This window comes from Octodon degus, unplaced genomic scaffold, assembly GCF_000260255.1.
Source record: "Octodon degus isolate 3935 unplaced genomic scaffold, OctDeg1.0 scaffold00123, whole genome shotgun sequence".
NCBI classification, from domain to species: Eukaryota; Metazoa; Chordata; class Mammalia; order Rodentia; family Octodontidae; genus Octodon; species Octodon degus.
The window spans coordinates 4,688,313-4,701,902 of NW_004524699.1; the positions used below are offsets into that span (position 1 = coordinate 4,688,313).

The 13,590-nt window shown below is 53.3% G+C and overlaps 1 protein-coding gene across 9 annotated transcripts in view; it reads left to right on the forward strand.

Annotated features, from left to right (window-relative positions):
* Rapgef1 (Rap guanine nucleotide exchange factor 1) overlaps window positions 1–13,590 on the forward strand; it is an 86,824-nt gene that overhangs the window by 32,007 nt on the left and 41,227 nt on the right. For 7 of the 9 annotated variants that reach the window (XM_023700272.1, XM_023700274.1, XM_023700273.1 and 4 more), the window contains 3 exons: window positions 7,131–7,270; window positions 7,750–7,863; window positions 11,799–11,977. In XM_023700272.1, the coding sequence (XP_023556040.1) occupies window positions 7,131–7,270; window positions 7,750–7,863; window positions 11,799–11,977 (433 nt within the window). The remainder of the gene's footprint in view (window positions 1–7,130; window positions 7,271–7,749; window positions 7,864–11,798; window positions 11,978–13,590) is intronic. The other 2 variants (XM_023700276.1, XM_023700278.1) reach the window with 1 other exon arrangement.

Below are 13,590 nucleotides of genomic sequence, written 5' to 3' on the forward strand. Positions count from 1 at the left end.
AGTGGGTCGCATGGCCAACCCTGAGCCCAGAGTCAGAGCAGTGGGTCGCATGGCCAACCCACAGCCCAGGGTCAGAGCAGTGGGTCGCATGGCCAGTGCTGCTGCAGGCGGAGGGGGTGGCTGCCACGGAGCTCCTGCGAGCCCACGGGCTTTTCTTGGGTGCGCGCCTAGCAGTGGCAGGTAGGCTGCCTTGCTGTTATCCTCGCCGGGGCCTATTGCCACACGTTTTCTCTTTCACCCAAGTGTGTGTGCAATGGTATCTCTGTGTGGCTTTAATTTATTATTTCCTGATGGCAGATGGTGTAAAACACCTTGGCAGGTGTTTGCTGGAGATTCAGGTATCATCTGCGTCTCTAGGAAGGTGCCTGCAATTCTGAGCGTGTCCTTAACCCTTCCCAGTTATGCAAGGAGAGGGAAGCCGGCGGCTCTGTGAGCCTGGAGCCCAGATCTGAGCAGAAGCCTGGCTCAGTCGGGTGGCAGGCCCCATGGGCCCAGCCCTTCCCTGCACCTCTCTCCTCTTGGGCTCTGCCGGCAGGAGGGCAGCCAGCCCACTTCCTCAGACTTCCTGCTGTTGTCCTCTGCAACCTCACAGCCCCCTTCCTGGGTCCTGTGCTGCTGGGCAAGGGCGCAGAGCGCCGGCGTCATGCGGAGAGCTGGAATCAGAAGTCTCTGTCCGTCTGGAGAAGACAGCACAGCGCCTCCAGCAATCACAGTTCAGTCCCTCGAAAGCTCACGCGGGAGGGTGTCCACCAGGTACTGCTCATTGAAGAGCTAGCAAGGACATGCGTTGCACTCTGTCATATTCAGAGTAAGGAGGATTTTGATATATTGAACACTTGAATTCTCTGAAGTCATTTTAACTTTTATTGTTGAGAAAGAATAATGCTACACTCGGTATTTCCATTAGCAGTGTCTGGAGGCATCAGCACTTATGAACAGATATAATACAAGCAGATTTTCATGTCAGAGAGCCTTTGCTATTACAAAACTTCAAGTCATGCTTCCCTTCTGTTCTAATGTGAATAGTTCTATATCGAGCAAAGCAGGATCTTGTAATGTGGAAATTGTTAGGAAAAAATGAAACACCAGGTTGCTTTTGGCCCGGCTTAGCTTGGGCTATTTTTAGCTCTTGCCTTATTAAGTGCTGGCAGAGACAGTGACGTTATCAGATGACAATCACGGCTGGCATTTATGAAGGCTTTGTTGCAGATGGGTCCCTCGGCTCCACATACGACACAGGCTCACACTAATTCCCTTAGCACTCAAGGAAGGGTCTGCTGTTGTGCCTGCTCACTGGGCAGGGAGAGGCGGGAGAGAAGTTGGGAAAAGTAGGTCCAGGTGAGTGGCCAAGGTCACAGCAAGCCAGGCTGCGGCCCACCCCCTGCGGCCATAACAATCTTTCTAATGTCCTCTTGTCACTTGTGCACTCCAGCTGTCTTAGGCGCCTGGAAAGTGGGAGGTGCTGATTAAGGCACTGTCTGTAAAGTCTCTAAGCAAACGCACAGCCCTGGGGTTTCTCAAGTTCGGCCACCATCATTCTGGGGCTGCCTGCAAATGCTGTTCTCTGTGACCTTGACCTTGTGATCTTGAGTGGCTGGCACTTAGAGACTCCCTCCCTCACAGGGCAAAGCTAAGCCCCCAACAGGCCCACTGCTAAGTTGGGACCCCAGCTGCCAGGCCGAGCGCCATCTGAAGGAAACACAATTGACGCGCACATTTGCCAGCAACAGGCAGAGGTCATTGGGCCTGGCCCAGGGTGAGTAGGAAGTCTAGGGTTGAGGAATTGGCTCCTGGCAGATCCCTGAGGGAGAAACTGGTTGCTTTGGGACATGGTTCTGTGCAGCCGTGGTGCCCTCCGCCCTGCCACTGTCTCTGTAAGGAGAGGATCTACAGCCCATGTGCTGCCCGAGACAGTGGCTGTTGGTGACACCATGGGCATTGACACCAAAGTAGTATGTGATGTCATGTGAGTTACTCTTCCTTCCTCTGGAACAAATGACTAGCAGATTAGTCCGGGGCAGTCTGACCTTTATGGGAGTAAACACCACCCTGGCCAGCGGCGAGCCGCGAAGCTTCGTTTGCCAGTGACCTTCCAAGTCTCTCTCCCAGACATGTAGGTCACCCCAAGACTCGCCAGTGGAGGGGTCTGTCCCACCAGGGAGGAGAGCTTGGGGAGTGGCGCTTGTCACTGCCCTAGGCGCAGGCAGGTCTGCCGTCTTTGCAGGCAGGGCCGTGACATGGAGTCCCACAATGGTGTCTGGAAGGTAACACCCAGTGCACAGCCCAGCAGCCCCACTCAGAACATGGGCCTGTGTCCCTAGGAGATGTGGAGGAAGTTTAGGAGCCCCAAAAGTGAAAACATAGGTCCGTCAGCCTGTGAGAGGGCGGGCTGCTGCAGAGCAGGCAGGGAAGAGTGTGAGGCTCCTCGGAGCGCGGGGCTGTGCTCCTGCAGCCCCAGAGACACTCTGCGGGGCTGTCTTGCAGTTGTAGTGAGGATGCAGAGCCTGCCATCCGCGTAGAGTTCTCTCTGACAGTCCTGGTGGTAGGTGTATGGATCTGACTCCTCCTCTGTGACTCATGCGTATGCATGAAGTTTCAAAATTTTGTAGTAATTTCACTCTTGGAAAATCCTTCAAAAGACAGTTATGAGCTCTGCAGCATAATTTCCTACACCTTTCCAGGGTGAAAAGATTTGAGGTCTAGCAGGGGCATGGCTGGTGAAGCTGCCCAAGCCCGGGCAGTACAGGAAGAGTGTTTCTTCGGTGAGCGGTTGGAGAGGCACTAAGAGTTCAGTGTGTGGGCCACCTTGCTACCCGTCCACAGGACTAGCGGGCTGAGCTCCCTGTGCTAGGAGGTACTGTGGACCAGGCACCTGGGCAAGCCCAGATTCCCCTTGGCTTGAGCTTGGGTGGGGTGCGGTGTTCACATCTGACGCGCCCATTGTGGAGTAAGGACAGGTCAGCAGTGCATGCACTGTGCTGAGCCGACTTTATGAGAAAGTGTTGAATAGATGACATCATCTTACAGATGTCCCAGAAATGCTGGCCACACAGTTGCTGTTGCGTTTGAGTTGTGTCCCTCTGCAGGTATGGCTGGAGGGGAGCTGGGGCTAAGTGAGCATCATGCCCCATAGCACTAGCACAGGGAATACAAATCCCAAGGGCAGCTGTGGCACATGTGACCCCAGCAGTGTCCCCTGTACTCCAAGGCCATTTCCAGGATGATACACATCTTCAGCCCTGTCTTCAAGACAAAGCACTGAGAGTTAGAAGGGCACCCTCTATGCGGGCTGCCCCCAGGGTTCCCTTTAGCCTCCGTGGAACTAGAAGTCCAGGTAATGTTAAAGCAGAAAGAAGAAAGCCTGGACGGTAAGTGAGGCCCACCTGTTGGGGTGGGGTAGAGGTGTACTAACGCCACCTCAGAGTCCCAGGGATGCTGCAGCCACCACCCCCAAGCCGCCCCCGGTGGGTGAAGCAGCTCTTATGGCACCTGCCAGCACCCAGCTGTGAAGTGGTGTCAGTCCGGCCATCTCCCGTCGGTCCGGAGAGCTTTGCGCCCCTGATCGCTGCAGAGGGCAGGCTCAGCTGTGGGCTCTGCCTGGCAGCTGCCAAGCCCTGGCCCAGGGAGTGGACTCTGCCGTGTACGGCGCACACAGCAGTGGCAGGCAGGCCCAGTCCTGCAGTATGAGGTGCTGTGTCCTTTACTTTTTGTTAGTGGGGGGTCATACGACACTTATTCATAGTTGTTTGTTTTTAAGTAATAAATTGCTAGAAATTTTGGAGTGCTATTTTATTTTTAAAACTCCAGGGCCGACCAGATAGCTCAGCAGACTAAAGCACCTGCTTAGGCAGGCTCAGTGACGGGGCAGGGGGCATGCCATGGTGGGCCCGCCCTAGGGTTCATGCCTGCAGTCTCAGCACTCGGGAGGCTGGACACAGGAGGATCACTGTGAGTCCGATCTGTGTAGTGAGACCCTGTAGACCCTGTACTAAATACAAAAAAACCTTCTGTTTTACAGGATAGTGTTTTGTTCTTTGATTTTGAGCCAACATTAAGTATGTTCTGTGAACTGCTGCTGTTGCTAAAAGTGGCAAAAAAAAAAAAAAAAAAAAACCCCGGGGGGGGGGGGTTCACTTTGTTGATTTGTTCATTTTCTTGAGTGTTTACTGAGTATCTATAGACCAGGTACCATGTTTGTACTGCGGAAACAGACACAAACAGCACATTTACAATCCTTGGGGGAGTTAAAATAAAAAATAATTGAGTTATACAACAGGTGGTCTTTCATGACTGGCTACCACACCTCGCATAGTATTTTCCAGATTCATTCATGTTGTTGTATGTGTCGGTGTATAGTCTCTTTTTCATGGCCAAATATTATTCCATTGCATAGATACACCACATTTTATTCATTTGTGAACATTTGGACATAAGAAAAAAATGATGCTGGGGCCGGGGAGATAGCTCAGTAGAATAAGTGCTTGCCTGGCAAGCACGAGGGCCTGAGTTCAATCTCCGGTTCCGCAAAAAAAAATGATGCTGTGAACTTTTTGGTACAGGTCTCTTGGAGCTAGATTTTCATTTCTCTGCAATGTATACCTGGGGATGAATTGCTGGGCCTTGTTTGGAAATCGTATGAGGAACTGCCAGATACTTCCCAGCTCAGCGGCACCGTTTTACACCCCCACTGACAGTGGGGGAGGCCTGCAGTTCCTCCAATCCTCAGCAACACTTGGCTTCCCTGTCTCTCTCGCTTACCTGTGACATATTACACTTTGATCCACATTTCCCTTCAGAGTGAAGGTGGCCGTCTTTTCCCTCTGCTCACTGCCAGTTTGTGCATCTTCTCTGAAGAAGTATCTGTGGTTTCTATTCACTTTAAAGTGGGCCACTTATCTATTGTTGAGTTGTAAATATTTTTTATTTTGTCCTGGTTTTTTTGTTTTATTTTGTTTTTTTCAGTACTTGGGATTGAACCCAGGGAGGGTGTCATGTGTGCTAGGCAAATGTCCTACCACAGAACTACATCTTCAGCCAAGTTCTCCTAATTCCTGTCTAGAAGTCCCTTGTCTGACACATGATTTACAGATACTCTCCCACCTGGCAGGTTGTCTCTCCACCGCCTGTTGCTGTCATTTGCAGCACAAACATTGTTGACTTTGATGAAACTCACTGTATGTGTGTCTACTTTTGCTGCTCGGTCTGCCCAAGTCCCCTCTTAGAAGCCATGGCCGGATCCCAGGCCACAAGCACTCCAGTGTTTTGGCTTTAACTCTTACGTTTAGGTCTTTGATTCATTGTAAGTTCATTTTGTATGTGATACAAAATAGGGTCCACATCCACCCTTGCTCATGGCTGTCTGGCTTTCCCAGCACCGTTTCTTGCGCCTGCTCTTCTTTTCCTTGCTGAGTATTCCTGGCCTTTTTTTCAAAGCCAGTTGCCAGACATGTGGGTTTATTTCTGCTCCTTGAGTTCGGTGCCACTGAGCCGTGCGTCTGTCTCTGTGCCAGCACCAGAGAGAGCCTCAAGTAGTGTGGCTTTCTGGTGGTTCACTTTTGAATGGCGGTGCAAGTCGTCCAGCCGCTTCTCCCAGCCTGCTCGGGATGCTCTCGAATTGCCTTCTTTCCACTGAACTTAGCATCAGGGTAGCGCCGGCTGGAGTTCTCAGAGACTGCGAGCTGTCCTCACTGAGCACGGGAAGCATAGTGTCAGCCTTTTGCGCCGTGGACATGCCTTTCCATTTCCTTAACTCGTCTCTATTTTTTTTTTTTCAGCAATATTTTGTAGTTTTCGGTGTGTAAATATTGCTCTTTTTTTGTCCTGGGAATTGAAGTCATGCTTGCCAAGCAGGTGCTGTGCTGCTGAGCTATATCCCAGCCCCTGACATTTTTTGTTAAATTTGTGCCTAAATGTCTCTTTTTGGGTGATATTACAAACGAAACTCTCTGAATTCCATTTCAGAATGTTCACTTTTACTGTATAGAAATATGTTTGCTGTTTATGTATTGATTCACATCTTGGGACCTTACTAACTTTTAGTACTTATAGTACTTGTAAACATTTGTAGGTTGTTTAGTTTTGCGGTGCTGGGGACTGAACCAGGGCCACCTGTATGGTAGGCAGGCACTGCGGCCCTGAGCGCCATCCTCCCCCCGGTATTAACAGCTGTGCAGATTGCTTGAGGTGCACCGCATGGAAGATCACGCTGTGTGCAAGCAGAGGAAGCTTCCTAACACCCCTCCCATCAGGGTGCCTTCTGTTCTGTCTCTCACCCCACAGAGTGCGGTGTCAGGCCAGAGTGACGAGAGCGGACTTCCGGTCTCCTTGGGACCTGCGGGGAGACCTTCCAGTCTTCTGCCCCTGCCCATGGCAGTGGGGTGCTGCTTCCAGTTCAGTCCCCATTGCCGGCTCTAGAGCTGGCTTGTCAAAATTTATTTACTCATTTTCTTCTGGGGGAAAGTACGCTTTAGCTATACACAGTGATTATATGCATCATAGGGCATTTGGACCTCTACACAATACAGCTTGCTGCTCTTGTCCCTACTCCCTTCCTCTCCCTTCAACCCCTCTTTTCGAACTCAGGACTTTGCTTGCCAGGCAGGTGCTTATGCCACTGAGCTACCTCCCTGGCCCATCTTCTCCTTATTTACAAAAGCTTTGCCTCCGTTTTTTCCCTTTAATTCTCTTTTTTCATTTTTCTTGTCCCTTCTTTCCTTTCCCCCTGCCTGGTTTTTTGGTGCAGTTTCTTGCCCCAAAGAATGAGGCAGTCAGCTTAGGAGCACTAGTTCTTATGCCCTTTGCTGTGATCTGCCTGGACGCTTTCCTTGCAGTGAGGCCCCCTGGACCCTGGCTGGGCCATCCTGTGGGCTCGTGAAGGACACTTAGATGTGTTCACAAGTGCTTTTTCCCTGCCCGTCTTGGCCACTTTCTAAGTGCACAATTCTGAGCAACCTGCCCTGCTAGAAATTGCAGAAGCTGGAGTCCGGAAGGCAGGATGTGTTCCTGGGTCTGTTCTCTCTCCCCCGAGTGCCCGGCTGTCTGGAGATGGGGCGGGGCCTCTCCATGCCCTTGGGAGCTCAGGGGTCACAGCTTCGTGGCTGCCCTCTCACAGCGGTGCCCTCTGTTTTCAGACTCTCAGCGCTCTCACCTCTCCTCCTTCACCATGAAGCTGATGGACAAATTCCACTCTCCCAAAATCAAGAGGACGCCATCGAAGAAGGGCAAGCCAACTGAGGTGTCCGTGAAGATCCCGGAGAAGCCTGCCAACAAAGTAAGCTGCCTCTGGGTGTTCCCTCCCCGGCCACACCTGGTAGTGTGAGCTTGGGTGTTTGAGTGCAGCCCTCGGGGCCTTCTGTATCCTGAAATAGGGCCCTTAGGATGGTGAGTGCCTGCACCAGAGTCCAGCCAGGGGCTAGGAGGTCTCTCCTGCCCTGCTGTCTCCCTCGGTGAGCCGTGGGCCGTGGTCACACCCTGGGTGCCGCCTGCACCCTACGGCCCTCCTCCCCTGGGGCGTACTCACACACAGGGAGGTTTGTGATATCCAGAACGCCCGTTGTTCAGCTCCAGAGGCCTGTGCCCTTAATGGGAGAACCCTCCAAGCCCAGCCAAAGAGGCCCTCTAGGACGAGTGACGCCAGCAGGGCCGGCCAAGCCAGATGTGTCGAAACAGCTATTGGTTGTCGTTGACCCTCCCTGCAACCTACAACGGCCATTTCAAGCTCTGTAGGAATCCAGGTTTCCTCTCTTCCAGGAGGCAAGAGACAGATTTCTACCAGAGGGCTACCCTATCCCCTTGGATCTGGAGCAGCAGGCAGTAGAATTTATGTCCACCAGTGCTGTGGCTTCCAGGTCTCAGAGGCAGAAGGTCAGTGTGACTTAAGAACGCTGGGGTTTGCCTTGCCTTCTACGCAGAACCCTGGCCTGTGGCTTGGGCTGGAAGAGCACCTTTCGCAGTCTCTGTGTCTGGCTGGGGGGCAGCTGGGGGCTGAAGTGTTCAGGAGAGTCCCGTGGGGCTGTGGACAGAAGCAGAGTGGGTCCAAACCTCCCTGTCTGCAGAGAGCACCAGAGCCCGATGAAGGCTTAGGGTCCCTGGCTGGGTCTGGGCTGGGTGTGCTGTTGGACCCAGCAGGGTCGGGGAGGGGGGCGAGTCTCCCGCTGGGCACAGCCGAGGCAATGGCAGTGGCTCAGGAGAGGAGCATGTTGCGCACCGAGAGGTGCACTCACCGTCTGCCTGCAAGACTGGGAGCCCTCAGAGCCAGGGCACTGGGGTCGCCCACGCTGGCGGGGCCTCGCCCAGCCTGCGTCAGGCGCGTTGCACTGGCTCTCACTCCCTGGCAGGGAGAGGCCGCTTTACTAGAAAGGAAGCTGCGTCTTTAGTGAGGCACTGAGCCAGCGTACACAGCAAAAAGGCAGTGGTTAGATCTGAATGCAGGCTGCTGTGTCAGAGCCTGAATTCTCGCTGTGGTCCCTTCCTTCAATAAAGAAAGCCAGAGTTTACTTTCAGCACCTCACAGTTGTAAGCATTAATCCCGATGTACTACTATACATGCAAATAAATTTAACAAGCAAAATAAAATAAGCTTTATTGAGAAATAGACCCTTCATCCTCTGGTGATCATTTACCCCGGGGCTGTTGTCCAGCCATCAGTGTTATGCAGCTGATGAACACTAACTACCCTGTTACTGAAACAGAGTTCTTTTAGGGAGGGGGAAGATTGAGACAGGATCTCACTTTGTAGTTCAGACAGTCCTCCTGCCTCAGCTTCCCGAGTGCTAGGGTTGTAGGTATGTGCTGCCACACCCAGCCGGAGTTCTTAATTTTTTGTTTTTTAATCTATTTGAAACGATTGCACTCTGGACCCTGCGCTTGCCAGGCAAGCGCTTACTCTACTGAGGCGTCTCTCCGGCCCTGAGACAGGGCCTCGCTGTGCAGCTGAGCTCATTTGTAGCCCGGGCTGGTCTTGCTCTCCCGTCGCATTGTGTGGCCTTTGTATCCATGCAGAGGCACTGTGTGAACTTTTCGGTGCTATGAACGAGCCCCCTGCGAGCTGCAGTGTTAGAGGGACTTTTAGCCACAGACAGCGTCAGAGCTAACGGCCGCGCAGGATGGAGTTGGGGCCATCCAGAGGTGGCGCAGAGGCCTGCGGAGGCTCTGCCGTCTGTGGAGCACATCAGGGGGGAGCCTGGGCTGGGCCCCTTGCCTGGCCAGGCTCGGCCCTCTGCGAGCCCCCCACCTCCAGCCGTGTGGTGCGCTGTCCTGGCAGGGTCCTGAGTGGCACTGTACATCCGTGCGGTCTGCACAGCCACCTGCGATGCGAGTGGACAAGTGGCTGGGGACAGCCAGATCTTTTGCCCTGACTGTAAACCACAGCCATGTCAAGGTGACACTGACACTTGTCAGGAAAGTGTCCCTGATTTTCCCATGTGGGCCTCCTACTCATTTGTGACATAGCGCTGGGGACTGGGGCTTACTAGTGTATTTCTTTGCTTCTTCCAGGACATCTTGAGTGTCCTTTCCCCTCAACTCCCCAACCTCTAGCATCAAATAGACCAAATTCAGGTTCCAGACCCAGCACAACCTGTGAAGTGATCGAGGCTGCCCCATGGTGTGCTGTGGCCCCAGACCAGAGGGCACCCACAAAACACAAGCTCAGCGGGCCCCTTGGGATTCCCAGCAAGCAGCAGCTGTGCGCTGGCCTCGCTTCTCCCTCGCAGAGCTTCCATTCTCTCCTGCCAGCAGATGCATAGGCTCTGGCTCGCTGCAGCTTTGTTAAATGGTAGGAGCCATCTTTACTCACATCCCTTCCACTCTGTGCTGACCTGGTAGTGACACAGGCAGGGAGGGAGCCCAGCATGGCCCGTCCTCCCAGGACTGGTGGCCTCCTGGACTTGACAAAACGATGAGGACTGTGGGTAACAGGGGCCAGAGGGTGTGCTGGTGGACACCAGGGCTGCTGTGAGCTCTGTATCCGAGCACCCTTAGTACAGCCACAGTGAGTGAGTTCTGGGTATGGGTATTGTCCTGAGAGCCCTTTGGACCTGGGCTGCAGCTTAGCTGCTGAGGGAAGGTGCAGCCCCCGAGACTGTATTTGGGAGTGGACTGGCTGCTGCATGACTTAGCTAAGTCATTGGTCGGCCCAGCTCTCACCTGTCTGCCTTGTTCTCTGTAAGGACAGGAAGAGTCTGTTGCCAGTCTATTCCCGCTGAAGTCCCTTGGCTTTCGAGTGCTCCCCTGCCTCCTACCCCCCCACCCCTGGGTCAACATATGCAGAGACACATCTCAGAATGGTTCCTGTTCCTGTGCTGAGTGTTATTCTTGCAGGCTTCTGGCACTCCTGGTGTCCCAGGATGGCAGCATCTGTCTTTTCTTCCTCCAGACCAACTGTGGCTCTGGTTAGCTCTGTGGGCATCACATGGCCTGCCTCCTTGGCCTTCTTGCCCAGCCGCGCTCCTGCCCAGTAGGTGGGGAAGCAGTGCCTGGCCCCTCAGAGAAGGTAGGGAGTGAACGCATCAGGTAGTGAGAAGAGGCAGGGCCAGGGCAGAGGACCCGCGACAGCAGGAGGGGCGCGCTCTCCCTGGGCTGTTTCTGGGGCCTTCAGGACGCCTCGGGGGTGGGGGGAGTCCACAGAAGAGCCATGAGGAACTTGGGAGGTTGTCTGCCAGGGAAGCTGCTCTCGTGTACCTTGAAGGCCACTTGGAGGGAGGCAGGGGAAGCTGTTGATCCTGTTCATTTGTAGTTTTTCTATTGATGTTCCTATGAAATATGGAATTTCTTATTTAAAGCAGTATCCGCTATCATTTTAAAAGGAAGGTTAGCATTCACAATCCTAACCACTTTTGAGCCAGGCTTGTTGACACATGCTATACTCAACATTTGGGAAGACTGAGGCAGGAGTATTGCTCCAAGTTTGACGCCAGCCTGGGCTACATAGTGAGTTCAAGGCCAGCCTGAATACAAAGCAAGACTTTGTCTCAAAAATACAAACAAAAGAAAATCATAACCACCTTTCATATTTATGTCATGTTTATGCACTTAAATGCTACTGTTTCAATTACCTTTTCCTGGAAGGTACCTTCTCACTCCTTTGGCCTTGCTTGCGTCTCTTTACACTCCTGGGCCCCGCAGAGCCCGGGTGGCTGCTTCCCCATACACACCCTCTTCCTCTGCGCTGGCCCGTCACCCATTAAACTGAAGGAAATCGTGCCCTGTGGTCTTCTGTACTCAGTCGGTCCTCCTCGATTGCCCACCCCTGACCACTAGCTGGGGCCACTCGAGAGGGAGGCTGGGGAAGAGGAACAAAGGGTCCTGTCCTGCAGTCAGGGTGGAAAGAGTGGGGAGAGGGGCTGTGCTGGGAAAGCAAAGCCAGGAGCGAGTGGGGCCTCCCAGCCTTGAGCTCTGGGGCCCTGGAGAATAGCAATAGTGTGGTTCCATGGAGGGCCATGGGGTGATTCTAGACCTGCCTCACTGTGTGCACCAGGCGTGACCCCTGCCTCCCCCACTGGCCACAGACCAGACCTCACCCACCGGATGGGCCCGGTGCTGCTGTCTGGGCATGGCTGGCGAGCTCAGGGAGGAGAGACTGTCAGGGACCCAGGTGCCAGAAGGGGCTGAGCATCACCCCTACTTTCTTCAGGCCTGGCTTCGGCCTGCTGGTCCCAGCCATCACAAAGCCACTAGCTTGGTTTCTGCAGCCTGTTCAATTCCCAGTGCTCTCAAGCCAGATTACAGGAAATTTTATTTTTTCAAAACAGCTCCCTTTAATCTTCCCCTCCCTCCTTATGCTTAACATTTCCTTTCAGAACCTAAGCTGGCTAGAAGAGAAAGAAAAGGAAGTGGTCAGTGCCTTGCGCTACTTTAAGACCATTGTGGACAAAATGGCCATCGATAAGAAGGTCTTGGAGATGCTCCCGGGGTCAGCCAGCAAGGTGCTGGAGGCCATCCTGCCCCTGGTGCAGACCGACCCGCGGGTCCAGCAGAGGTGAGTCCTGGCCTGCTGCCCCAGGAGGCTCGCAAGCTCTTGGGTTTGGGGCACACTGGGAAAGGGGACTTTTCATATCCCCTGAGTCTACCCAGCTGTCCGCAGGGTGCCCAAGGCAGGTCTCCACTGCCGTGAAATGTAGCCACCACTTTGCTGCTCATTGGCAGCTGTCCAGTTGATCGGGCACCTTTCTCCCAGCACCTCCTGCCAGTCACCAGACATCACTTAGGCGCCCTGTGGCAGGCCATCGGGTCCTGCCAAGAGAGTCCTCAGCTGCGTTGGTGGTCAGCCAGAAGAGCCCAGGGACTCCATTAGAGCACGAATGGTGACATGCTGGCAGGGATCCCCAGGCAGGTGGAGATTTCGCCCAGGGAAGCTATGGTTTGAGTCTTTCCTGCTAAAGTGAGTTTTCTCCTGTGAGGTTAGTGAGCTGCTTGCTCCATGCTGCTTGTTCAGTCTACAGAGTTCAGTAGCATGAGCTAAATCTCAAGTACGAGCCTGGCAGGAGCATTTCGGGGAGCTGTTCAGTTCTCAAGATGCCTTAGTGCTCAGTCAGCCCTATGGGGCTGAGCTTTGATGAACGGCTCTCAGAACTCAGCAGCAAAGCCTGGTTTGCTTCTCGGTGATAAAGCAGTATCTCTCTTTCTTTCCATGAAACTGGCCATTGGGCTCCTCCCCTGCAGTTCTGCTGAACTTGGATGTGTGAGTGTTTGGCTGGGTGCACCTGGCCCGGGTGGTTTAGAATAGAAAGGTAACCCTTTCCAGAGGAAAGTTGTCCTTAGTTATTTAAAAATAGGTGGAAGATGTAAAAATTATGTGCTTTGGCTGCTCTTTCCCATCTCTGAAGCATCCCAAGGTACTCAGGCTTGTGTTTTGTGTCCTGGCCTCACGATGTAGCTGGAGCAGGCACATCTCGCTGGTGTATATGCACATGCCCTCAGCCCTCACCCACCCCCACCACCTCGTCCAGCCACCTCGCCCCATTCAGAACTCCCTTCATGAGCATGTTCCTTGCCAGCGACTCCAAGCTGGGTGGGCGTGGAAGAGTGTCTAATAGACACAGCTCTCTCTGTCTCAAGTGTGGCTGTGCCCATTACAATTTCTTAGCCAGGAGACAGTGCAGGGACCGAGACTGTGCAGGCAGGGCCCTAGGTTTGAGTCCCAGCACCATTAAAGAAACAACAGACAAACTGGCCGGTTCCTTACGACCCTCCTAAGTAGCTTTAGTCTGATTTGTGCCAAGAAGTGCATGGGTTTTGACCCAGTCAGTGGTACTCAGCTGGAGCAGGGGAGCCGGCGCTGCCCAGACATGGCCTCAGAGTCTTGGGCAGGGATGTGGGGCTGGAAGAGCTTGTGATAGAATTTCTACATTTTGGGGAGATAAAAATTTTAAAAGGTTGTTTATTGAAAGGAAGTGTGGAACAGGGCATGATGGTGCACACCTGCAATCCTGGCAGAGGAGGCTGAAGCAGGAAGGTCATAGGTTTGAGCCCAGCTTGGGCAATTTAGGAAACTTTGTCTCAAAATAAAAAAAGCTGGAGGTGTAGCTCAGTGGCGGGGCGCACCTGGTTTCAATTCCCTACACTACCCCAAAAGGGAAGCATGGATCTTCT